The 27,648-nt window shown below is 36.1% G+C and overlaps 1 protein-coding gene across 1 annotated transcript in view; it reads right to left on the bottom strand.

The window, feature by feature from the left end:
- Window positions 1-27,648, bottom strand: part of NOL10 (nucleolar protein 10) — a 50,949-nt gene that overhangs the window by 19,293 nt on the left and 4,008 nt on the right. The window contains exons 5-13 of the mRNA XM_051778312.1: window positions 27,579-27,616; window positions 25,141-25,277; window positions 24,340-24,405; window positions 22,639-22,699; window positions 22,043-22,128; window positions 21,611-21,689; window positions 20,300-20,449; window positions 17,925-17,991; window positions 12,533-12,585 (exon numbers count right to left, since the gene is read on the bottom strand). Of these exons, the coding sequence (XP_051634272.1) occupies window positions 12,533-12,585; window positions 17,925-17,991; window positions 20,300-20,449; window positions 21,611-21,689; window positions 22,043-22,128; window positions 22,639-22,699; window positions 24,340-24,405; window positions 25,141-25,277; window positions 27,579-27,616 (737 nt within the window). The remainder of the gene's footprint in view (window positions 1-12,532; window positions 12,586-17,924; window positions 17,992-20,299; window positions 20,450-21,610; window positions 21,690-22,042; window positions 22,129-22,638; window positions 22,700-24,339; window positions 24,406-25,140; window positions 25,278-27,578; window positions 27,617-27,648) is intronic.

Raw genomic sequence — 27,648 nt, 5'->3', positions numbered from 1 at the left:
CTGTAGAAAATATCATCTTGTCATTGGTCTGTAATTCCCCTGAAATTATTGAACTCTATGACAGCATAGGTATTATATTCCCAGTCTTATGACAGATGTCCCTTATCTTCACTCTGGAATGCCAGACAGCACTTGTACACTTTAAAATGCCACTCGACAATTTTACAGCCAGCTCTGCAGAGCTTCTAGAGCCATAGAAAAACTGCCCTAATCCCAACCAGTACTAAACATGCTCAACAATTTAAAAGAAGCCCAGGATGTGTAGAAGCTTCCAGTCAGATGTCAAGAGATTTAAATCAAATAACGAGTATCATTAAGTATCTGTTTGAAGGTTTCTGAGACCAATTCTACAGGATTGAACTGAACAGTTGCTCTTTTCTTCTCAGGGAGTAAAGACAGGTTCTATTTTGTAGGATGTTAAATAGTAAGTCCCTGGAAGATTTCACAAAAGGCAATGACAAACTCTTCAGCAATAAACAAGATGTTGAAATATATTAAGACTCAAACAGCCAAAATCCCTCCCAGTCTTCATTGATGTATTTTAGCAATCAAAAATATGCAAAATGTTCACAGACAGCATTAATCAGATTTGAAAATAATTCACTAGAATTTGAAAAGTTTAGACTGTCTCAATTTCCTCTAGAAGACTAACTTAATGTATGTGGACATCACTCAACCAAACAGTTCCAGAGGTTCGGAAAGCAGAAGTATTATCTGCCATGGCTGTACAAGACAGCAACACACACTTTCACAGAAACTTCAGTTTCACAAAAATTAACTCTCTAACACCGTATCATCCCATACCATAGTTATACAGTTAGTAACAAAAAAACATGAAAATACATCATATCACTGCTCTTTTGTATTTTAGATGTAAAACCTTCTTTCAAAAATCTTCCAACTGTTTATTGTGGTACCTTCTATAGATTTTAAGTTAGACTAAGACCATTACCAGGTAGCAAAAATGTACTAATTAAATCATTGACTGCCACACTATTTGAATAATGGTAATTACAACAAAAATAGCACATTTTTAAGGCCTTCAACAGGTACAGCGTATTGTGTAAAATTATTAATGACTGAGTGGAGACCTTTTGTATAACCCCAGTATACGTGAATATGAAGTGTAGCAAGTACAGTGAAGGTCTGCAAGAAGGATTTCTGAGACAGTAACGCCTGCACAAGAATAAATACATACAAAGTTATCACAGTGACACTGTAAATTAGAGGTTAGCTAAGCATCAGAGGAAAGCAACTCTTGACCAGCCTTTTAAGTGGAGATAATGGGAAACAACTAACAACTAGTTTACAGATAAATCTCAAATATTCAAGGAAAAGATTATAAAGTCTGACTGTCTGTGATAAGATATGACTCCATGATACAAGGAAGCTCCTCACATTTCTCTGTTCCCACTAAAAAACTAAACCAAAAATGAAACTTAAAGCACTTATTTCCTAGACTATCATTTCTTTAAATTAAATATATTTTATACATATGACTCGATGACTTCACATACATATTTACATATAGGAGACAAAAATAATTCTTTGGCAAGACAAATAATAATAATAAAATCTAAATTATTTTTTTTTATGAAACGACACATTATAAAGCATTTTAAAGCCTTAACAGGGCACGTCTGCTGAAGAAAGCAAATGCACATCTATGCATACATATTCACAGCTTCAAACACTCCATTTAACAGGGGAAGGAGATTACAGAAGGTCTAATGAGGGAGGGGGTAAAAAAAAAGTGATCCCCAGGGTGTGGGCAGTGATTGAAATGTACAATTGCATTTTAAACATAATTAGCTCCCTAATTGTATAGCCAAGTTTAATTAATGCAATTACATGAATTATTAATTACTATTAATTTTAAGAGTACTGTTTTCAATGTTTTGTTCTCTAATTTTACGACAGATCTCAATAGGTAGTAACTTTGAAAAGTTTCCATCTAGATGCACTGAAAAGTCAAGAGAACAAAGAATGCCTCGTTGCACCCTATTAAGAGTTAACATTAAATCAATTGCAATTGGTAACTCTCAAAAACAGATGGATTATTTCTACTTTGCAGACATGAAAAGCTGCAGCTCTTTGTCCTTGTTTCTATGCTTTTGACCTTCAATCATACGCAGCCCAAGATCTTCAGGGAGCCCAGGAGATCAGTTCTTGTTAGAAGGAGCCTTGGGATCACATTATTTTGTTATGTTTCTATCCACTACGTTTCCATATACAGCATTTATCTTAGCAACCAATGTGCTCCAAACAATTTGTCATTTTGAATTGTGCCATTCTTTTGTAATCTTCTTTCTTCCTGCGAATGCTCTACAATCAACTCCAATTATGCCCTGTTAATCTCATGAGTAATTCTATTTAATGTACTGAATAAAATTCTTTAATTCTACAAATTAAATTGGTTTGAGGAATAAACTCCAAACTAATCTCCCATATATTTTTCATCATTTCATGCTTTCAATCACCCTACATCATATGGTATAGATTTGGTGCTTTTACAGACATCAAGTAGCTCACAGGTATGACCAAAGGAGATTAAAGAGCACATTCATTCTTTTCGGCATACTGCTGACAACAGCACTGCAGTTGGTTTTAAGCCCACATACTCATAAATTTCACTGAACTATACAATGAATTGGCTCTTTCTCTCATCCTAACTCCAGCACATCCAGACATTTTTGGCAGATTCATTAATCAGAGTGGTTGAGTAGTTGGTTTTCCTACCTTTCACTGCACTATGGAAGCTGCCAAATCAACTATTTGGAAGTTTTACTCCTTAGAGAGCATGTTAAAGGAAATGTTGCTTTTAAGATCTTCCCAGTGTTAAATAAAAACTGCTGCAGGAACTTGCATGCATCTTCTAGGAATGAGATACTAAATCTTTCTGCCCTCGTAGTTATCAGATAGTAAGTACCTCTTTTTCTAATTCAAGCAGTTTAACTTTATAGTGGCGGGGTTTTTTTTTTTTTTAAATCTCACATACTCTGATCTGACAGGTATCACAGTCAGTTAACCAGTCACAAGTCTGCTCTAACTGTGAATGTTCTTGCTGAAGTAACCATCTTTCAAAGGAGACAATGGTCCAGTTCTAATAATGTTGGGAAAAAGCACCCTCAAGACAGAAACAGCAAATAATTTCTCAGCAAATAAAGTCACTCCTTAAAATTGTAAAGAAGATTACCAAAATAGCTCTTTTCCTCACAAGACAGGACAAAAAAGGGACACTTCTCAAGTCATATGTGACATACCAGCTGTGGCCTTAAGAGTAAGAAGTCTGATGCTTTCACCAATGTCCCTATCATGTTCTGACATATATAAACCGAACACTTCATCAGTATTGCTAAGGATCTTTCATTTATTGGACTCCCTGCAAATTTTAGATCTTTAGACAATTGGAGTTGAGAATTTGAGGTCAGAAAAACAGATTGAAACTTGAAGTACAAGAACCCGTTATTTTCACATGAAGTCAACTAATCAAATGAAGTTCAAAAGGTAAAAGGAGAGTGGCTTCTCAAAGCACATGTTACAAGCATGACCTGCTTTAAGCACTTTCCCAAAAATATCAGCTAGAAATTAATCAAAAGTTCCAGAAAGTCTGTTCTTATTCTAATACAGCAGCTTCTATAGCATATCTGCTGTAAAAATAGACACAGTTAGGTAAATTACTTAAATACTGTGCAAATAAGTTCAGCTGAGACTCACATCACAGGTTTTATTTACCAATGAACATTTGCTGACCATCTGTTTCTTTATCTATGGGAAAAAAAAAAGGAAAAGGTGCAGATCAGGTATGATCAGCTGATTGGCCTTGCTGACAACAGAAGGCAGGAACCACATTTTACTTTGGCCATCCACACCTCCCATTCCCCACCACATCTGATTAAGTGCTAACAAAAACACCCCACCTGATCACGATACTCTTCAAAGAATAAATTCCTCACAAAGCTCTCCCCTTGCATTTACAATTGTGACTGCAGGGGGGACAGAAAAGTGGGAAACTTTATAACTGCCTTGGCCTTTCTTTTAAACAAGGAAAGAACAGCTTCTAACTGCTCCAATACTTTCAGAAATTTGTTTCTCAAACCATAATGGCATTTCTTGCAATATTAAGGGCAGAGGCCATAAATGGATAAAACTTCCACTACTAACAGAGATGAGAATAACACATGCATTAATTTCAGTATATATACAATAGCCTCTGATGGCAAACTAAATTAACAAGTAAGAACCACCAAAAATAAGCCAGAAATGTAAAGTCTCAGCAAGTCTCCTTCTCCATTTCTCCACTGGGACAGGAAAATTCCTCCACTGTCACATTGTGTGGGATCTTGCCTCTCATGTTTTTAAGTGGCTGGGAAGAGGGATTTTATAGCATAAGCCAGATGCCAAGGAATGTTACAGCATAAGTTATCTTCAAGTTTTGTTTAAATGACTGTACTGTACTTCATTATGACCCATATTTTAGGTAAATCTGAGGGACACTACAAATGTAATGGTAATGGCAAATCCAGCTGTATGCCTACCTTACCTAACTGACAAACTACTGGAAATCTAGGAATGTGTGGGCTTCTACTAACTCCCTGCCATTGCAGCTTAATTGCTTTTTGCAAACCTGGAAGGAAGACTTCTCTGCGAGTTTATACAACTAATGCCAGACAAACACAAAAGGAAGGAAAATGAACTACCTGTTGGGAACATGCAACTGCTCCAGACAGATAACGAAGATAAGCTCAGCATAAACCAACCTCTTTAAAGAGCATAATGCTAGAGAGAAGAAACTTTATATAGCTTATGAAATAATTTTGAGTAGGAAACATATTTCAAATAAATATTTGAAAGCTTTCACATGTTTTATTTACCTCTCAGGTTTCTGTGATAGAAATCTTGAGTCTTCATAAAGCTTACTATTTCTGCATAAAACAGTCATAACACATTTGGTTCACTACTGAGTACAGCACAGAAGATGACAATATAGATAACCCTCTGCTTTCAAATATAATAAAGACTTAGTTGAAATTATCACAGAGAAAATTCTCACATGCTTTGCCTTTTCTGATTCGAAAGCTAATAAAGACACTAGTTTTTATTACATGCTAATAGACCATAGTACAGTACAAAACTTCCTTTAGCAACTACATCTTTTCATTATCTGTGACTGCTTCTCTCTTCACTGACTGAAGCTAGGCAGCTGCACCTCTAAATTTTCAGAAATCAAGCAAATAGATGGCCCCCAGGAAAGAACAGGGCAGCTTAAGAAATAAAGTATCTTTCAGATAATTGAGGCTTAAAAAAGAGGAGCGCACTCCCCCCTCAAAATCTGTTTCTTAAAACAGAACAGAGGATCCATTACTACCAATTGCTCAAGAAACAATCACAACACTAAAAAACATGTAAGTCTTCTATCAACCGTCAGAGCAATAACCTGATATAATTCCATACTTCTGCTTTTAAGAGTTTTCTTCTGTGCTCTGTGAAGGGTATGATGTAAGCTATAAGAAAGTATGGACTTAACAGTCAGCAGCTGGTGTCTCTTCAAAAAATAATGAAGAAGTGCTATCAGCCACAACAGCACTGAACAGAGTTCATACACTTTCACAGTCTATACATGATGTTGAACTACTATATCATCAGCACCAAAAAACATCTAAAACAAGTTTCACAGGAAGACCAAAAATTGTTTCTGGATTACTGCACATTGGTGTTTTCCTTCTATATACATGTGATAAGTGTGTCTCAGCCAGCACATGGGAAATGGAGGATATCCTCTGTTGGGAATAAGTCCAGCATGTTATTTTTCAGTTTGAAAGTGTTTAGGTTAAAAGAAGGAAGCTCGCATTTCTGCTTGCGAAGATAAACAACTTTTTTCCTATGCTTGTAAATACTGTGAAATAGGTAATGTATCATTCAACAGACGTTCTTTTTATACTGTTTGCACGATTTTCTGTGTGAAGGATGAGACTGTTCTGGATGAAAAACACAGTTCTACAAGACAGATATATCAAAACTCATAATTAGCTCAGAGGCCAAAGATGTCCTCAAGTGTCTCTTTATTAATGGAAGTTTCTTATTTTGACACTTGGCAGCCCCAAAGCACAATTGTAATACATTGCTTCATAACAACCCTGCTTTCCAGTCATTTCAGTTCTCAAAATGAGCAAACTAAGGTTAAGACCAACATTTTCCATTCTACGTCATAACTACCATATTTTTATTTTACAATATTTTTTCCCCCCAGGGAATGAAAAGTTCTTCTACACTATATTTTGTTTCAGGATAGAAAAGATCTCTTAGCACAAACCAGTTTCATTGCTGCTTAGCACTTTACCTAAAACTTCTTAGGTAAGGGCTGTACTGAAGGAGATGAACAACTGCCTTCTGACAACTGTCTTCTAGAAAACAGAGCCTCAACATACTATCTTCAAGACATCTGAGGCAGCACTAATGCAGAATGACCCAATACTGCCATTCAGAAGACACAAAAACATCCTAAAAGAAATCAAAATCTCATACTCTAGTATCTCTAGTCTAAATCTGTTCTATTGGTGTCAAAATGCCAGACACAAATATAAAAAGAATTGCATCATTTCCTTCATAGCTTTTACCATGCAGAAGCAAAAAGTCAGTTCAGAAGATCTCTCACTGTAACTCTAACAGCACCCACAAACCATCTGAATGGTAGTTGACTACACAGAACATTGTCTTAAGGGCATAAATACAAGATTTGGATAGGTGTTTTTCACTATTTTTATTCCTATCATATAAGGACCCAAAAGAGAAAAAAAGACAATCAGTAGATCCTAAAATAATGAAAGGATGAGAACATAAGTCTTAGAGTGATAAAACTATTCTGAAAGGCTACGACCATAGAGGTAAGTGTGGAGAGTACAACACATGAGAAACCTCCCACATCTTTTAACGTGAAAAATGACAAGACTGTAAAGATCGATATCTGATGGTCATAACCTCTTGTACCACTGAGAACATTCTGTCAGCAGAATGACAGAAACTACTAATCCATTTCAGGTAAATGCTTTTTCTGTCTGTGAGTGAGCTGAACACAACTCTGGTCAATTCAGCCACAAACAGGGTTAGAAGCAGATAACTTTGGACTCCCGCAACTGAACCAAAGCATGTCCACCCTTAATTTACATTCCAAAACTATTCCAACCTATTATCAAGAAAGAAATAAAGGGGATGAACTAAGGTACTAAGAAACTGCCTTTGCTTACATTTCCTTTAGCACAAGTTCCCTCTACCGATTTGTGTCATCAAATATCCAGTGCATTAAATGAGAACATATAAGCTAGTAGAAGTTGTTGCCTTAATCTGTGATTATGCTATTTCAGGGTTAATTACTAAGGAAAAACTAGTTTTTCTAAGGTTTTCTAAAACTTTTTTTTTCTTAAATCTAAGGAAAAATCTATATTTTTTTAAGAATAAGTATTTTTAAAGCATATTCAAAACAAAGATGGTGATAAAGAGTAATTAAATCAGGTTAGAAGAGTATCTAAAAAAAAAAAAGAAAAACAAAATTAGTTGAAATATCATGTATGAAAGGAAAGAAGTACCAGGAATAGTTGGTTTAACTGAAAAGACACCCAATTTGAAGAGGACAAAATTAATAATATTTCCAGCCATAAAGAGATCCATATATTCAAAGGGGGTATGGTATACCACCTTATACTCTTGTAGAAACTCAATCATTGAGTAGACAAGAAATACTGCTCTTGAAACATTTCCAGTTTATAACTCCTGCAGCCCTGAACTATAAGAGTGCTGGGGTATCAAATGATTTTCCAAAAACACCTGAAGAGAAGCCAGAGATGCTCCAGGATTTATTTTTTCTTAAAGAGCTTAATATCTTCGCTCCACCAAAAGTACATTGCTTCTAGCCTCAACAGGGAATGTTCTGCCAAGACTGCAGGAAAGCAAAAAAAATCTAGAACACAGAATATTACACTCAATTAATTACATGCTTAATTGCTCTCTTCTTTTAACAGGCTAATGAATAGAGCAAGTTTCAGTTTCAGAATGTAGCCCAAAGTTTCAAGTCCAATAAAGGAGACAGAACTGATTTGCAATGTCTGTGCTAAGATCAGACACGTTCATGTAACCAGTAGTAAACACTCAGAGAAACATCTATGCCCCTTGTTTTCCACCCAGAGCATCCAGGAGCTGACATGTAGGGGGGTTTCTGTACAACCTGAAAAGAGAACATTATATGTCATGGAAGCTGACAGCCCTAACTAAAGAGAATCTGACTCATCTTAGATCCCAGGCCAGTGGACCACCATATGTCAGTGGAACTTCTGCCTCTCTTCACTTCTTTGGCCAGGACGAGGTTGCACTATTGACTCAACTTATGTTTCTGAGTCAGTAGTCTAAAAACTATCCCAAGGCACACACAACTTTCATTTCAACCTTCCCAAGGCACACATCAAAGTGATGTACCAGGAAGCCAGCTGGCATGAAGTAGGTTCCAAATGTTTGCATAAACTGCAAGTTAGCTATTAAACTATTGGCAAACAGCCCAATTCCAGTCAGAGGCACTTGCCCTCATTAAAGCCCAAAATATAAAACAAAACAAAGTCTCTAAGGTAAGCCACTCAAGATGTTACCTATGTAAAACAAACATTTCATTTTAACGGTCAGATTCAATTTGGCTTTTGCTCACTCTCTGCACTGTGTAGCTATGTAAGGTATCTTCTTACCATTTAAAAGCAACTGTCCTTTCTAGTAAACAAAAAAATTACCTTCTATTTCCTCTACTAAAAGTTTTGCACACAAAAGAAACAACTGCAGTGATTTTTTACAAGAATTGCATAGTGTTCTCAGACATTCCTAGTCTTAACTGTCATATCTACCTTGATGGAAATTCTTCAGGAAAAGCTGATGTGATTTCACTTACAGACAATATTATGATACCCATTGTCAAATCTTTTATAATCCTGAAGTTCAAGAGAGTAATTTTTTGGTTTTGAAATGGAAATGCAGCCTTGGCATTAACAATGGAGAGAATGGGCACATGCACACATATAATTCAGTCAGACATGAGCTCAGTCAGACCGTACTCCAAGCTGGCAGGACACAAGCCAGCTCTAGTTCAGCAGTCATGTAGCTGTGTTAGTACAGCACTGTGCCCACACTAATAAAACCTGCTGAGAGGCAGGGTATATTAGTCCTACACTGTCTGGCCAACTTCAGTCAAGGACAGAGGATGCTGGGTCTGCCTGCACCCATATGAATTTTTCTTACACAGAGCACATCACCACGCATTTGTGATTTTAAGTATCCTCCTTGACCATAGAGCCATGGCAACTCCTTGTAGCTGTTCCAGTGAAGATTTAAAACAAGAGAATAATTACTAGCACTACAGAGCAATGAGGGGTTAGGGCAATTAAATGGATTTTATTTACACAGAAGTACTTCCAAGAAACACAACTGTCCTTTACAATAGTAACATTTCCCCCAGGTATTTATTCTGTTGTGGAATTCAAGAAGACTTATAACTTAATTCTTGTCACCATCTCAAAGGCAGAGGACACAGTTTTAACTGTATACATGTCTATCTCAAAATAAACAAACAAATAGAAAATTAAGTTACTCGTTGAAAAAAATGTGAATCCTAGTTCTTAGAAAAGGCCAGAAAATGAGACCATGAAAAGAGATCAGGTTCTTTAAAGTTTTGCTCCAAAGACCCATTCAACTAAACTCATCTTGGCAGTGCAGGGAAATTACTAAGTGTTCCAAGGATGGAAAAAACCCCATGTATTAATAATCTACTGACACAGAAAGGACAGGTGTGCATCTCTCAGCTCAAATAACTAGCCCAAAAGATCAAGGAATAAAACTGTAACATGAACATGTTAATAACATTGAGCTTTCCTTAATAACAAATGCCCTGGAGCAGTTTAAGGCTGACACAACTGCCCCATTTTATATTTTCTTAATTTAAAAGGAAGATTAAAAAAACCCAAAACTGCCAACAAAAACAAATTTAGAAAGCTACATACTTGATTTTTAGGAAATGCAGTAAAAAACCCTTCAATTATACAGCACTGTCTATGCCAGCCCCTTCAGTCTTGCCTGTAAAAATGCAGACAGGGTAAAAAAGTCAGACTAGAGTGTGAGATTTCTGTCTCTATTTCAAAGTAACTCCTTCTCGCTACATTTAACTTTTCTATTTTCTAAAATAAGTATTAAATATTTTGAAATGAACTACAGATTGTCAACTAAGAAAGTCATGACAGTATTTAAGATATCTTTAGCACCCTTCAAACTCAAAGCCATTGACACAAACTGGAGAAGTTTAGCTTATCCAAAACCGAAATTTAATCTGGACAGCAGCTTTTGAATGAAATTTTAAATTTTCTCGTACACAACAATATTACAGAAATGAACTCCTATTTGGATTTATGCTTTAATATTCATCATTTGGGTCCATTTGTATACTCATGTGTCACTGTGAATGTAAAACTGATGAAAAGGTATGATCCAAACAAGTTTAGGCAGACTCAGGTACCAATAAACAGAGAATGGTGACAAAGGAGGATGGTTTAAGGACAGATTTATGATAATCTTCATTGTAATAGCCTGCATGCTGCAAAAATACTAGATAGTATTAGTCAGTATTCATGTTTGCAATAACGTCTCTCAGTATGACCTGAGATCACGGAATGCTTTTATTTTTTAGCTAAAAACTACTTGTCTGACTCCAGAAACATGAATTCAGTATTCATGGAGGATTCTACGAGAGTGAGATTTTTGAGAGCAAAAAATAAGTATTTTTCTTTTTGATTTACAATATGTACAAAAATGCTCAAAATAATACTAGCTTGAACAAGTTCTAACAAACGTTCATCAGTGGTGACAATCAAGACAATGAAATAAGTTTTTGGTGCAGTTGGATATGTACCTCTAATGTACTATAGCTGTTGAGTTCATGTATCATTCACACCTGCATTTAAAAAAAACCTCAGTGCACAATTTTCGGAGAGAAGTTGAACCTTACCTTTAGTGACAGAAGGAATGCTTTTTCCATCTGAATTACTTAAACTGAGTAACTAGTCCATTCTAGTTTTAAAAATTCAGACTTTGAAAATATGGGAGTTTGTCTTCCCTAATCCATTAATTAAAGTAACGATAGATTAAAAAAATGCTTGGAGAGCTACTCTCAATCTTACAAAGGGTCAAGCAAATAAAGTGTTCAGCTTCTAACAACAGCTAATACTTTGTCATAAATACTTCTTGTCCCCCTTTGTTATCCAAAGCATGGAACACCTTTGGATAACAGTTTACAATATGTAAGTTGGTTAGAGATGAATTAGAGAAATAGGTAATTTACATCCAAAGGACAACCTGACATAAATGACACACACTGAACTCATGTATAAAGTTTTACCTTTTTTTAAATGCAAAAATCTAATAATATAAGTAAATATAACCAGACTGTAGAATTGTTTAGAGGGGTATACTGTTGTGTTTGGACATGAATATACAACAGGTATATAGTGTTTATTGTACAAGGAGAAGTGTAAACTGATGAATCTCCATCTTAAATGTAAGAAAGATCATACATGGTGGAGGTGGCGAAAGGACAAACCAGACACGAACTAAAGAAAATAATATTTAGATTAATTTTAAACCAATTATCTGAATGAAGACTTTTTGGCTAATTTAAAATGCAGTTAAATGTATATTTCAATATTAATAAATTTTACAGTTTGTCCAGAATGCAAAAATTACTTAAGAAGAAGTGTACGTATTTTTAGAGTCTGGTCAGTTATTCTCTGTGTAACATTTATATAGGTATGCTATTATTTATCTTCTACCAGGACAAAAAACCCCCTAGAGAATGCACTGTAGAAACTAAACCAAGAGGGAAACACAGGTGTAATTTTCTGTACCATCCCCTAACACCAGAAGGCTTGCTGTTAAGTCTCCCTAAACCCAATCTGCAGAGATATAATATATAGGTAAAGCTACAGTTAAGCCTTTCAAGTGAAGAGCTTATCCAGTGAAAAGCTGCAAATGAAGTAGGGCATTGACCAGAAGCTACAGCCAAGAGCAATACTTGAAGCCACACAATAGCATTTCTTTGTCAGAAGAGAGAATATTTACTGCTATGACTGTGTCAGTATATACCACATATTAAAGACACTAATGAAATACTTCACAAAAAAGCAAAATTATTATTTTGGAAAACATAGTTCCTATTTAGGAGTTCTTTTCTAATCAGCTATCAAAACCCCTACTTTTTCCAGTAAAGCTCCACCAGAATTTTTTGTGGTCACTAGTCAGTTTTGGAACTGGTTGCAAAAGGCAAATTACAGGCTGCTTTTTAAGCAAATCAATATGTTACATTAATAAATTATGTTAACTTAAATTTATTTTATCGTGACAGGTCAGAGAATGTAGATGTGAATTTGCCGAAGTAATTTTTCAACAAAAATACCTAAATGGCACCAAACAACTGTGTCTTTAAAGAGCAATATCAGCAACAATTTGTATTACTTACTGGTATATAATAGATATTCATTTTAGGGGCTTCATTGGCAGTCATTAGCATTCCTAAAAAGAGATTTCCACATTTAAAAATATTGGTCATAAAAGGATAACACTACTTTTTTTTTAAAAAAAAAGCTAATACAATACATATTCTTGGCCTGCAATGGAACATTAGTTGAGATCTATAATGAATTGTTGCATCAAACATCATGGAAAGAAATGTCTGATAGCAGCATAACCAACAAAGCTTCATTTCCAACATATTCATTCCCCTTCGTCCTCTGTCTTAACTGTTCAGCACCACTTCAAGCAACACTAAGCCCTGACAAATGTGGGCTGCCAATTTTCATAACAATTTTAAACAGTTCACTCCATAATAATGTTTAGAGCAAACCCAGTTAGTATTGCACTTAAAACCTACCTTAGGCATAAACTTGCATTACTAATACATGAGGGTTTGGGGGTTTTGTTTTATTTTTAAACATACACCCACAGTCTAAACAAAACCATAAATCACAACATGGTTTACACCTTCATTCATATTTCATCTTGGGAAATCAAGGCAACAGCACCTTCTCAACACAAAATGAGAGACAGGATACTGTGGCTTCAAAAGCAGTAATATTACTGATATTAGCCAACTAGGACAAATGTAAAATTTGAAATATCTTTGAATATACCCAAGAAACACCGTGAATAAGGGTTTTAAGTACTGAATATAAAATAATATAAATTTGAATATAAAAAAAACTACTGTAGAAATATTAAAATCTGTGGAAAATCTCCTATTACTACAAGATTTCATGTCAATTCCAAATCAGAAATACCCTCAGTTTCCTTCTACATAAAAGTGTAATAAGTATATTTGGCATACACTTTTATGTTTATCTCAATTTTGTCTTTCCAATGAAGATCTTTCCAAGCTGATCACCAGGTAATACAAGAGACTGAATATGAAGAAGAGTCATCAAATTAGATAACATTCTCATCTGAAAGAACTGTAACATATGCCACTGAGACTATGAATAATTGGGTCAATTACTACACACCCAGAGGTAGAAATATAATTTACACCCAACTAGAGGAATGCAATTAACATGGGTGGAGTAATCCTTCCTACCTAATCCTTTTATTATAAATACACAATGCAGCTGGACTTAAAATGTCAGAAAAAAGGGGTCTTGCTTTCCTGGCAAATCAAGATATTTGTGAAAGCTTAGTCAGCAAAGTGAGGCTAAAGCTATATCTGGAAAGGTTTGCAGGCAATTTAAGGAAAAGGCAAGAATTTATAGCATATATAAATACATATACACAGAGTACAATAGTATAGTGTATATATACAGGTTACATGCTCCCTTAACAGCATGCTCACTACTATTTCATGAGACAAAGCATTACTCCAATGACTGAATATGAATCACTAGAAATAAAGACAGAAATTAATTCTGCAGGTGCTTCAAAGATGACAGTAAAGGGAAAGCCTCCTCTTTGAAAGTCTTCCACCAATAATTAAAGGAGGACAAAACCAGACTTTGGAATTGAAACAAATGAGGCACAGTCTTCTACAAACTGAAGATGCCGTCACATTTTATTTATATTCTGCAACTTAAATGAAGTTGACTAAAGGCCACTCAGTAAGTGGTAAATCTTTTTTCCCCTAGCCCCATTCTGTGCATGTGTGATCAGAGAAAGATATTCAACACTATTAAAAGATCCACTAAAGTTTGTCATCATGTAGTTTGGTCAAATATACACAAGGGTTTGCTCCCTGGGAAAGGTAATAATATGGAAGCTGGTTGGTAAAACAGTTTAGTTAAAAAAACACAACTACAACGAAACTCCCACCAAAAAAAGAATAATTCACAGTATACTGATCTACAGTTTACCATACTTGATAGAACAGTTTGGTTTGGAAAGGACCTTTAAAGGTCATGTAGTCCAATTCCTCCCTGCAACAAGCACGGACATCTTCAGCTAGATCAGGTTGCTCAGAGCGCCATCCAACCTGACCTTGAAAGTTTCAAGGAATGGGGCATCCACCACCTCTCTGGGCAACCTCTGCCAGTGATTCACCACCCTCATTATAAAGAATTTCTTCCTTATATCTAGTCTAAATCTTCTCCCTTTTAGTTTAAAACCATTTATCATAGTGTAACAGGCCCTGCTAAAAAGTTTGTCCCCATCTTTATTATAAGCCCCTTTTGAATACTGAAAGGCCACAATAAAGTCTCCACAGAGCCTTCTCTTCTCCAGGCAGAACAACACCAACTCTCTACTCTCTCAGCCTGTCTTCTTCACAGGAGAAGTGCTGCGGTCCTCTGATTGTTTCTGTGGCCTCTGAACTCACTGCAACAGGTCCATGTCCTTCCTGTGCTGAGGACCCTACGTGGGGTCTCACCACAGCAGAGTAGAAGGGCAGAAACACTGCTGCCCACACTGCTTTTGATGCAGCCCAGGACAAGTTTGGCTATCTGGGCTGCAAGCACATATTGCCAGCTCATGTCCAGCCTCTCATCCACCAGCACCCCCAGGTCCTTCTCAGCAGGGCTGCTCTTGATCCATTCATCCCCCAGCCTCTACTGATACGAGGCGTTTCTCCGACCCAAGTGCAGCACATTAAACTTGGACTTATTAAACTGCCTCAGGTTCCCAAAGGCCCAATTCTCGAGCTTGTCCAGGTCCTCTTGGATGGCCTCCTATCCTTCAGGTGTGTCAAAAGCAGCACTCAAATCTGTTGAGGGTGCACTCGATCCCACTGTCTGTGTCACTGATGAAGATATTACAGAACACTGGTCCCAACACGGACCCCTAAAGGACACCACTTGTCACTGATCTCATCTGGACATTGAGCTGTTCACCACTACACCTTCTGGATGAGAGTATCCAACCAACCCCTCATCCCCTGAACAGTCTGCCCATCAAATCCATGTCTTTCCGATCTGTGGAGGACTGTGTCAAAAGCCTTACAGAAGTCCAGATAAACACCTGTAACAGTTCCTTTGTCCACTGATGTACTCATTGTTTCAGAAAGAATTCAGAATGGTTTATGTTGCAATGTAGTTTCACTTTTTCTTAATTTTTTTTTATAATTGTGACAATGAAGTGTTAGAACTGTCATAAGGGTGAGACTGGGGTTTGGGCTTTCTGAGTAGCAGTGTCACATGAAGAGTTAAAACACAAGTTAGGCAAAGATTTCCTAGGTTTCCTGTGCCATGCATTCACTAGCGCTCTGAGAATGCTGGGGCACCAATAAGACCACTGAGCCAAAGCCATACTGACACTGAAATCATGTTATATTTCCAACTTTCCACAACTGTAAGCTCATCTTACTGAAAGTATTTCCTCATTTTCAGATGTTCAATCATTATTATTCTTTAAATTCTGAATGAGTATGAGGTGGCTCTAAGCATCTTAAATTCTAGTCCAACAGTATTTATGACAAACATGCAAAGTACCACCCCTTAGCTTAAATCTCCCAATTTCCACTGCAACATGTTCTAGTTTTTTTCCCTCTGTCTCCATATGACTATAAAATACAACCTAGTTTTCATCCCATGACAGTTCTTACAAAAAGCCATCAACCAGTCCCCCTACAGACATGGTTGACGAAGGAACAGTAAGAAAAGCAGAACTTTGTTAAGGAGGAGATGTGGGACACAGGACTGAAATGCACAATCCAGATCTAGATCACAGACACATGAAAAGCAATGTCCAATAGTTACATTAGGGAGATATGTGCATTCAACTGTTTGTACTACAAGATTCTTCCTGCAGTCTCACGAAAATCATTTCTGCAAAAGCACACGAGGCATGTCCACATACCACAGAGGTAATGCCCATCCTTGACATATTCAAACTTGACTGGTTATGACCTGAGCAACCTGACAGACTTCAAAGCTGGATCTAACTTTAAGTTGGCTCCACTTGGAGTAGGAAATACACAACTCCCAGAGGTACCTTCCAACCTAAATTACACTAAGATTTTACATTGTCAAATAACTTATTTCTGTTTCACTCCCTGTGATGAGCTCTGCATCATCAATGCTGCATGGATAATTTGCTCCTGGGTTCTCTTTTGTATCAAACCAATAAGGTCATTGAAGGTGAAACCTGGGTGAACTGATGATGATAAGTTCCTGCAATGACCTCTCTCTGTAGCCACCATGGATGAGGGATCAGGTTTGTCTATGTCCATGTTGCACAGTCCACCCTGTTACCACACAGTTATTCTCAAATACAGTCACATGAACTCATACATACAACCAGGTCACACAACTTGTACCCTGCTCCATAAGGTCAAAAATTCCCACCATCTCATCAAGGATCAGTATTTAAGTGCTCATCTTACCAAAAAAAAAAATAAAAAATGCAAACAAACAAACAAAAAACAAAACCAAAAAAACCCAACCAACCAAAAAAAAACAAACCACCCAACACATTCTTAACTGAAGTTGGCAGAAAAGACAAAGATAAGTTTTAACTTGTTAGAAATCTCAAACTCACTTATCTACAATCTTAAATTTGAGCTGCTAGTATGAATCAAAGTCCAAGTCGCTCTGTCTTCACTGCTACCTCTCTCTAAAATTAGGATAATAGCAGAGTTTGCAATACAGGCATTCTCTGTTTCAAGAATTTTGCTCTGTGCCATCCTAGTGGTCCTAACTTATTTCATCTTTTTCAGTTCTGCTTTCTAAAAAGGAAGTACATGTCACACAGTAGTTAAGAACTAAAGCAACTCAGATTGAGCAAGAAAATTAAGGCCAGTTACAATCTGAAGTACGACCAAAGCACACATGCACATACAACCACCACTTTGCAAAATATTTTTACTTGTAAGATAGGTCCCGGAAACCTTGGCTAAAAGTGACCTTCAGTTTTGATCTCTAAACGTAACATTATGAGATGCAACAAATCTGGAAACAGTCACAGAAAGAATGCAAATCTATGCACTTAGCAATCTACACTTAAAATCAAGTTATTAAACATAAGGGAGGGCACAGTAAGTGCTGTATCTAAATCAAGGAAAGATCAAATCTCTAAACTTGCTGTAAAGAGATTTTTCCTAGCTCTACAAAGCAAGCTCTAACTCATCTGGGACTTAGTCTAGACAATAGGCCAAAATTCCTATTCTTATGAAATTAATCACTTGAGATATTTGAAAGAGTAAAAGAGGTCAATCACTCAATTAACAGCACAGCAGCTTCTAACTGCAAAGAGGCTCTGATATAATACAGAAGTAGAGGAAACAAGGACACTAACAGGCAAGTAATCCTTTATTCCTAGCTCTGTCATAAGGAGGAAAGTAGACCTAAGTCTAACCTAAACAGAAAAAAAGATCACAGCTTGGCTTAACACACGTTTTTCCTTTTCAACTTAACAAGACATTACTATACTTAACATACCTGAATTTGGATACAGGCAGACATCATTGATACCATGTTCTGGCTCCATTGAAGTAAATATTTTCCCCTGAAATTGTAGGAAGAAAATGCATTATAAAGAATTGCAAACAATATAATTAAACTCTGTAAATCTAAACATTTAAGAATTGCCATTATAGAAGCTAAGAAACGTGATGAAATGAAGATGGAACAGACTTTGCAGAAGAATAAAATGCTATTAGATATCTGAACAAAACACAAGGAACTCAGTATTGTATTTTATCTCTGATCCAATCTCCTTCAAGGAAGCACAGCCTACTGGTTATTGAAGATACAGCAATGTATAGTGGCACTTCTAATTTTTCAGCTCACACTTGTGTGTTGAAAATATACGTGTCCAATTTACTTTATTTTATACAAAAGGGGGGGCTAAAGTCTTTAAGTTCCTGGCACACTGTCAGTGTAACCCTCACTTTATTCAGCTGTGAATGTGGTAGTTTTAAATCATTTTACTTTTATAAGTATGATTGGCTGAAACAACGGATTGGGAGTGGAATCTGAATTTGGAGTTTAGTTCTTCCACCCTGCTAATGTCTACATGAAATGCATTATAGCTCAGCACTTTATTTATAATTTATAAACTCAGCATTAAAGAGGTCTTCATATAAAAGTAGTACAGCATCCAGTGATATCTAGCTTAGATCAGAACTGAAGCTATAAAGGTTATTTAAGAAAGAGGTAAAAGCAGGAAACAACATTTTCAAAATAATAAAAACTGGAACAGAGTCTGAAAAACCCAGACAAAATACAGGTGCTCTTATAAGCCAGCAAAGGAAGAGTCTCTGAGAACTGGGCCACATAATCTGAAGCATGAGAGTACATGCCTACACGGTTCTAAATGAAGGACAGGAACAGAGCAAATTTTGATCCTGTTCCTCTTTTTTCTTTCCCTGCAGCAATCCCACCTACCTTTCTGGGCCCTTCCTTTCCCTCCCAGTTACACGCTGTTACCCCACCCACCTCTGGTCTCTCCCTGATGATTAAGAAGAGTCCTCCTCCACCCCGGCCTCAGCAGACAAAAGCCTCGTGCTCCCCACCCCAAGGCACGTCTCAGCATGGGGCTATTCTGGTATCAAAGCCATATGCTCTCCACCCCAAAGTCTGCCTCTGCAGTTGGTTCCCAGCCAGAGATAGTCAGGAACCAGCATCTAGGAGAGGTGGAGCCAGCTGGAACATACTCTAGGAAAGAGTCCAAAGCTATCTTTGCCTTCCAGCAGTAAGAAACCCTCCCTTTTCCCACCAGAGGCCACCTGACAAACCTTACAGTGTTTCATTCTCAACGAGAGAAATATATATACCTAGGAAAAATGGAGAGAAGCCCCTGCAGATGTTTTAAATAATAATCAATAATTTATTTGCTCTTTCAAACAATAAAAATTAACTGCAGAGGAACTTACAAAATACTGCTTGTGCTCACAGAAAAAATAAGAGGCTGCTGAAAGTTCATGAAGCAACACAATACTGAAATGACTGCCTGAAAGAACCAGAAAAAAAGCCTCTACTACAACTGCTCTTGGTATGCTTCAATATAAAGTTAGAAAAGCATACATGGAGCATGTTTTTTAGAAGGAATACAATGACTACATATAGCCCCTCAAACCGAACCACGTTACAACAGTATTAGTGTGAATCTCTGGGATAACGTATTTTGTGCAAGCTCCATTGACCCAAAGATAAGAAAAATGACAGCATAATATACTGAAAGTAAGTGTTATGAAAATTAGAGATTTCAATTTCACTTAAAAGGTGCAAAAGGCAGGGATAAAGACGTTGCCTACTGCAACTTAATCCATTAATATAGCATAAGACACATTAATGTTATTAGGATATAGGCATAGTATCTGCTTCAGTATCCAAATAGGTTTCTGTGAAAATAAGCAGCACCTAACAGGCCATTAACTAACTGATCTACCTTTGAAATTAACCCTTTTTTGAGCAGGGAATTGAAATGAACATGTTTTCTGTAATGAAAAACAGTAACTGGATGTATTCAAGCACACTTGGAGAAATATACAAACCAGGGCAATGGCTAAGATACTACTTTTTATGTTTAAATCCTTCTACTGAAAGCCTCTTGGCCAGACATGTACAAACAGCTAAAAATGCCCTAAGACCATATCTTTATACCTGACAGGCTGTTGAATAACTTCCCAGATGTTGATGTAGTCAGACAGGACAAAATGGTATGTAAATTATGACACATTAAAAACTCAAATTCCTACACTGAACTTCAGCTTATTCAAACTGTACAAAAACCCCCAAACAACAAACAAACAAAAAACCCAAATAAAGTAAAAAATAAAAAAATCTGAATGCAAGAACCTAAAACCACTTACTGTATCTTTATTCCACATTTTTATGATTCGAGAATCTGCAGAGATAATTAAATCCAACTGATGCTGAAACTGAATTGATTTAATAGGCAGGCCATAGTGGTGATCTTTGACTATTAATGGATTACTAGACCGGAGATCATATAATAAAACCTTGAAAAATAAGAGATAGATTAAATTTATAATATTGTAAGATCATGAAGAAGTCACAACCACCAGATCTTCACTAAATATTTAACTAAACTTGAGATTTTGTTACTTAAATATATGGAGAGGATTTACATAAATAAATTCTGAAAACAACTTATTAAGTGAGGTCAGTTTATTCTGGCAATGTGTTTTAAACTCAGCATGCTTCAATCTAGAAAAATTACCAAATTTAAGACCTCACCATCTTTCTAAAGACTTTTTCATTTCTATGGAATAAAATGAACCATTTTCAAGACTCTTAGTATTTCAAAATTACTAATATTTCACTTTCAGATTCTTGTGCTATTCTTACACAATTTAAATTTTCAGACTCTCTTCCAGATTCAGTATCACTTTCTCTCAGTGAAATTTATGTTAAGGAAAGTAGAGAGTACAGTCCCCATATTCCAGAAACCTGTATTTTTATCTCCAAAATTTCCTATGGGACTTGACAAAGACCCTGAACCATTCCCCTGTAAAGTGTGAATACCAATAATTTTGGGGAAAAATAACATTAGCAGTTGGTTTAATCAAAAACACAATCTCCAATAAAACTTGTCTGACACAATTCTTACACACATATCTGCTCTTGAATAAGCTAGTTTACTAAACCCATGACAATACTGATGAAGGCAGCACATAATCCCCACACTTCACTTTATAAATATGATGGCAACAATGAATAAATAAACTGAAATGATTCTTCATATCAAGATAAGACAGTAAAAGCAGCAGCTGGAAGACAATCACTTCTGCTTCTTTAGCCACCATCAATATAAGGAAGACCACATATGTTGCATTGAGATAGTACTGATAGTCTCAAAAAGCAGTAACTTCCCCATATACTTGACTCAAGTCATAAGAAAACTGCAAATTTGAAGTTATATCGTATGTAGGTTATGATGATTTTAAGTGGTCCCTAGAGTGCTCTGAAAAGAAAGACCACTTGACAAAATTAAATTGCAGCTGAAGTATGACTATTGCTACTCTGTATACATAATTTATAGTCTTATAAATACTTGCAGTAATAGATACATTACAATAACTGCACTCAATGCGTGACTTGGATTGGGAAATGCAAGGACAGGATCTCCTAAGAACCACTGTAGATGAAGTTAAATCTACCTGTCCAGTAGATGTTCCAACAGCCATATTCAAAGCTCCATCAAATGCCAATGCTGAAATAGATGGCAAACCATCTATCCTGCAAAGCACAATGATTATAATTAAGCATTCTTCAATAAAGGCTGCAAATAATTTTTTTAATGTTAAAAATAGCTAAGATAATTACTGTAAAATAATTTATAGGTATCGCTCAGAAATACTACTTCAAAAAGCTGCATTGTTTACATTCACAATTTGTGTTTGTATAGAAAAATAGCCAGTACTACTCAGATCAATGACTAAGAGAACTGCTTTATGACTAAGAAAACCTTTTATTCACACTAGGAATGAGAAGACCATGGGTGGGTCATTTTAATGCAAAGTGGGATTGATTTCTAAAAGCAAAACTTCTGAAAAAAAAGAGCACACTTTGAAAAGGTAGACTTTACTCACTCTGTGTCTGCTGTCACACTGCTTAAAGCACAGTCCAACAGCCCAACTCGATTTCTAGTTCTAGGATCCCAGCATTCCACTCTACCCTAAACAGTTTAGAAAATATGGTTCAAGCATACACAACAGATGCCTGGTATTCTAAAAATGTTTAAATAAAATTATAAATTATTTAGTATATGAATAATTAACAAAATTTCCTAGGTTGACAAGAGTTGTTCTAATAATTATGTACATGCTGCACACATTTCATTTCTATTTTTTAAAATGTGATCTGAATCAAAATAATTAATGCTAATTTTCCTAAGATTAATAGGGTACACATGCTAGCTAATTTCTACAGATGGCTACACTGCAAAACAAGATAACATTATTTTCTCTCCCATCTGCAAAATCTCAAGCATCTAAGCAACCAAGTAACTCAGATATTTTATCTGCACTACACTCTAAAAAGTCATCTTAACAGATCTATATCTAACATAGCAAATGAAATCAAATTAACAAATTAGGTTTATGATTTCTTCTTATCTGCATGCAAACTAATATAAAAATGAAACAAACAGTACTGCCCTTTTCATAGAAGAAATGCAAACATTTACCTCAGCCGTCCCCATAGCAAACAAAAAGTGTACAGGATTTATGTCACAGACATTACTCTCTCTAAAACAGAAAAAAGAGCAAGTTTAATGACCTCAGAATAATTTAACACATGAATAGCTAAAAAGATTGCTGTAATCATGTACACTATTGCTCAGCCTGGAAAAGCAAAAGTTGGAGGGATGGACAGACAGCCACGTAATAGCAGCATCCCATACTTGAAGGGATGCCGAGATAAGATTTCTAAGTTGTAAGAATAATTTAAGCACTGGAATGGGTTGACCATAAAGGGTTGGAAATTTCCATCTTTGAAGTTTTCTAGACACCCCTGGGAAAATTCATCTGAATTCCATGTGACCATGCCCTGAGCAGGAGCCTGGGCTCTGAGGTTCTCTCCAGCCTGAATGATTCTACATTTCTCTGCCCATATCCGCCACATACCACCGAGCCTTGCCATATTGCTCTGCTCACTATATTCTTAAACAACACAACAGACAGGAGGAAGTGGCCTCAAGTTGTGCCAGGGGAGGCTTAGATCGGATATTAGGAAAAATTTCTTCACTGAAAAGGTTGCCAGGCATTGGAACTGGCTACCCTGGGAAGGGGCATCACTGGAGGTATTTAAAAGATGTGTAGATGTGGCATTTGGGGACATGGTATAGTGGTGCACTTGGCAGTGTTGGGTTAATAGCTGGACTTGATGGTCTTAGAGGTCTTTTCCAATCTAAATGATTCTCTGTTTTTAATTATGTCAAAAGATCTTCCCGATTACTTATGTTCTAAAGCTTACATCTCCAGCACATTCTGTCTGATGAATGGTCTGTTCTCCTTTCTCTCACCCAAGTATCCTGTTTCTCAACAGGGCACCTCAGAGCCCCGTGTTTCAACAATTCTTCTAAAGTACAAATATTTCTCTCTATACCACTTACACCAGTGCTTTCCAACTTCTTCTATTCAAAGCTCACCACCTCTAATTCTGTAAGTCATCCAACTCTCCCACCTCAAAACCTTCTCACAACTTCAAGCCTCATCTCTCTAATCCAAATTTTACACTACATCCTTATCCCTCCCACTCCAGAATTTCCCCCTTTTTTTTCCTGTTGCTCAGTTCATTATTGTGCCTTGCCAAATACTTCTTTGTCCATTAAGCTATCCTACCCACTGAACACCAGCTGTTGCCCACCAACTAGCAACTTTATCTAGTCAAGTCTGGTTTTCTCATCTACATCTCCCCACATGAAAGAAGCTCAGTTCCTGCTCTGGTACAGTTTTCAAAAGAATCAGACACATGCTAGAGATATAAAAAAAATATCTCTGGGCTACTCCAAGAGCAGAAGGACAAAGACATGTCTAGGAAAGTACATATCCTGTGGGTAGATCTCTATATGATGGCTAAATTGAGCAGTAATGGCAAAGTTTTAATGAAATGTTCTTAAAATCAAGTTATATACTGCCTATTATAAGTTCATATTAAGCAATTTTAAAATATCCACAAAAGAAAACTCAATTAAACATAAAAAATGGAACAAAAAAATTACAGAACATAAAATGAAATGAGACTCAGACTCAGCATATGTTCCCTTTCAACTCTGCGATGCGTTTGGGCAGTGTTCAGGGATAGTACTGATGGTGAGCATGCTAGTAGTCTGCTTCCACCTGGTGGAAAGAAGACAGATAGATGTCATGCATTACAGATAACTTACGAAGCTTCAGTTTGCAGGGAGTTCAGAAATCTTCCTTGTTCCAGATTTAGCCTGTATACTTCAGAACTACAAAATAAAAATCCAGAATTACTCCTGCCTCTTACAAATACTGAAAAGCACTGCTCTAAGTTCCGAGGCATTGTAAAGATTCTTATTCACAGCCTAATTTTGCCAAATACACAAATTTCAAAATTCACAATCTACAACAAGATAAATCTGTACTGCAGTGTTAAAAATACAGAGAAAAATGTGCATGTTCACCAAGCATATTTATTATACTTCAATATCCTACCAATTACTGTTTTTCCAGTGAAAGGATACATTAGCTCATTTCTCAAGACTTTTTAACTTCCCATGATTTAAGCTACATCTTGAATTTCTACTTATTTTGTTTGAAACCCTAAAGACCTCATTTTATTTTTACTATGTCTTTTCACAAACTCAATTACGTGATTTAACTCACACCTTACAGCAACAAAACACCAACCAGAATAGAAAGAATTATTTCATTTTCCTTACCTAGATGCTAAACACTTTTTAGACCAGTACACTGACTTGCAATATTTAATACAAATTTGCAAATACATGATGTACCTGGTTTAAGAATCAAAGAAAAGAAAGCCTTAGAACAGCACAAGAAACTGAATTTTTTCCTACATTTTCCATTCTTCACAGTCTCCATTATTAATCTGGAAGGAATTGCCACTTCTTCCATTTTTTAACTTTTCTAGCATTTTAATGTTTATTTCATTCTTGGAGAACATTGCTAACAAAAGTGAAACAAAATAATCCGCTCATTACCTCGCTCCTACAAAGTACAGGTCACAAGATGGATAGTGATAAGAGAAATCTCTACCAAATTTTGGTATTCTTGTCCTGTAGTAATGGCCATGTTGTGAATGAAACTCCACAAACCTGCCACACTGCAAGAAGACAATCTGAAAATAAAACAGAAATCACTGAAAGAGAGAAACGACAGCAATCTCCCCAACTTGCCTTACAGCACAAACTCCAGTGATTTTTTTTCAAGCTCACACGGGCTCATCACAACCTAAACAAGTTCTATTAAAATGATAGAATCAACTACTGCTTCCTCATTTTCACTAGCCATGGCAAAGAGTTTTTTTTAATATACATTATATGAATATTCATAAGAGTATATGTGATACCCTGAAAGTGACTCTCCAATCAGAAGCAGTACAGTTACCTCAGTGTTCTGCTGCACCAAAATTAACATCTGTATTGCTTTCAAGATACTAGTTAGTAATTTCTGCCCAGTACGATGCTATGCAGACATCAGCATGTTCACAGGTACTAAGTACATGAACTACACAACCTGATGCACAGAGTGTTCCAATAAATTACACCAGTGGTCTTTCTGCATTTTTGTTGTTTGCTAACTGAGGAAGAACATTGTTTCTTTCTGAAACTTAGACAAAACATCTCAGTCCTGCAAAAAGCCCACAGAGAGGCATTATCAGAGGGCTCGATCTGTACCAGTACATAAACTAGGCCAGAACCTGCTGTTATAGTCTTGACAGCAAGTTAACATATCCACATGAAGGAATCCTTCCCACTCCAGAGACAGTATCACCCACCCCACCTGTTAACTCACGCTGTACTTCAAACCATGCCCAGGCATTGTATGATGGAGGCAGAGCTGACCTTGCCCAAACTCATGCCACGAATGATACATATAATCACAGGCTGACTTTTGACTCTGAGCCTCATCCCTATTTACCTTAGATTAGAAAAATGCTAGTTAAGTTTAGCATATGTAGTAGATGCATCTTTTAAAAACAGTAGACAATGAAAATTTCAATTTTTCTACTGCTGAACTACATTGTTAGCAATACAAATAAGGATGAGAAGCTCAGGAAGGGTGAGGTACAAAAATTACTTTAAATCCGTCATCTTTACAACATTAAAAATTTAAGATTTTCCTGGGCAGGTTGGACAGGAACTGAAAATTCTTTATGACAAGGTAGTGCAGCATGGCAACAATTTATGCAGTAAATTTGTGGAACCACCATGCTTGCAGATTCTGACAGAACTGTTCAAGCAGTAAATGACATGTGAAGGTCCAATTCCAATCAATAATTTCATGATTCTAAGAATTTCAAGTATAAGTTCTCAAATATTGTTCCTTCTTTCTAACGTGTCCACAACATCATGACAGCTACTTGAAATTAAGTTTTCTTTCTGAGGATTTGTTAAGTTTTAGGAAAATAAAATTGAAAACAAGGTTGTATTAAGTTGAGAAAGCAGGGCTTCAGTCCAAAATATAGTTAAAAACACTCAAGAGCTGTTCTGTTCATAACCAGTCAGAAACATATTTGAGAACACAGCATGTCTCAGTCTCACAAACAACTGTTTGGTCTGTACAACCAGAAACATTTTCCCACAGACAAGTACAGTACAGTACCAGTCGTGATCTTCTGCTACTTAAATTCATGCACTTCCTTGGAAATCTCACAGGAAACATTTTGAAAAGCTAGAAGGCTAGATGTTCTTGTCTCTGATTAAACAGAGTATTTATTAAAACAAACCTGTTCCTGAAATGGTAATGTCTCTTCACAGAAAAAAAGTAGTAAGATAAACACTTAACAAAACAAAACAAAATGGCTTGTCCTAATGAAATTACATATGCTTAAATTTCATATTTAACTGTACCAGGCCTGAAAAATGGCTCATGTCCTAAGAACTCAGGTGATTCCTTCAGGTACAGCACTTAATTTAAAAATAAATGAAATTTTAAAAAAAAATTAAAAAAGGACATTACTTCTCTCCACAATTTCTGTCTCATTCATATGCTCATAATCATGTCTACAACAACACTGACAAATCAGGTTATTAACTTACCTATAGCTATCCCACATCTCAAAAATGGTGTATCTATGTACCACTTATCACACAGGATTGTGACTAAACATTATCCTACAAAGAAGAGCTAATTCCATTTTTTACCTTATTTTGTTTGTAGAGTAGATCATTATTTGAAGTATTTCTATACTACAGAAAAGACTTTAGAAGTGGTAAAGCAAATTATAATACAAAGAGAAAAAGAAAACAAACAACATTTTAAAGCTACAAAAAATGTTTATCCTATTTGCTTTCTTTAAAAAAAACTTTTGTTCCAAAAGTTGTGTTGATTGACTACCTTTACTATATATGAAAATGCATTTTAATATACATACTAAACAATTTTTTCATTTATACATTGAAAACATTAGACATACCTTTGAGTAATCATCTGATAAAATCTCAAATGTAACCACTGGAGGAGAGAGCAAGAGAATTTTAAGTCAA

The sequence above is a fragment of the Manacus candei genome, unplaced genomic scaffold, assembly GCF_025592945.1.
Source record: "Manacus candei isolate 608988 ecotype Guabito, Panama unplaced genomic scaffold, ASM2559294v1 h1tg000011l, whole genome shotgun sequence".
NCBI lineage: Eukaryota > Metazoa > Chordata > Aves > Passeriformes > Pipridae > Manacus > Manacus candei.
Note: the sequence above shows the minus strand (reverse complement) of the source record. Positions and strands in the feature narration are given on the sequence as shown.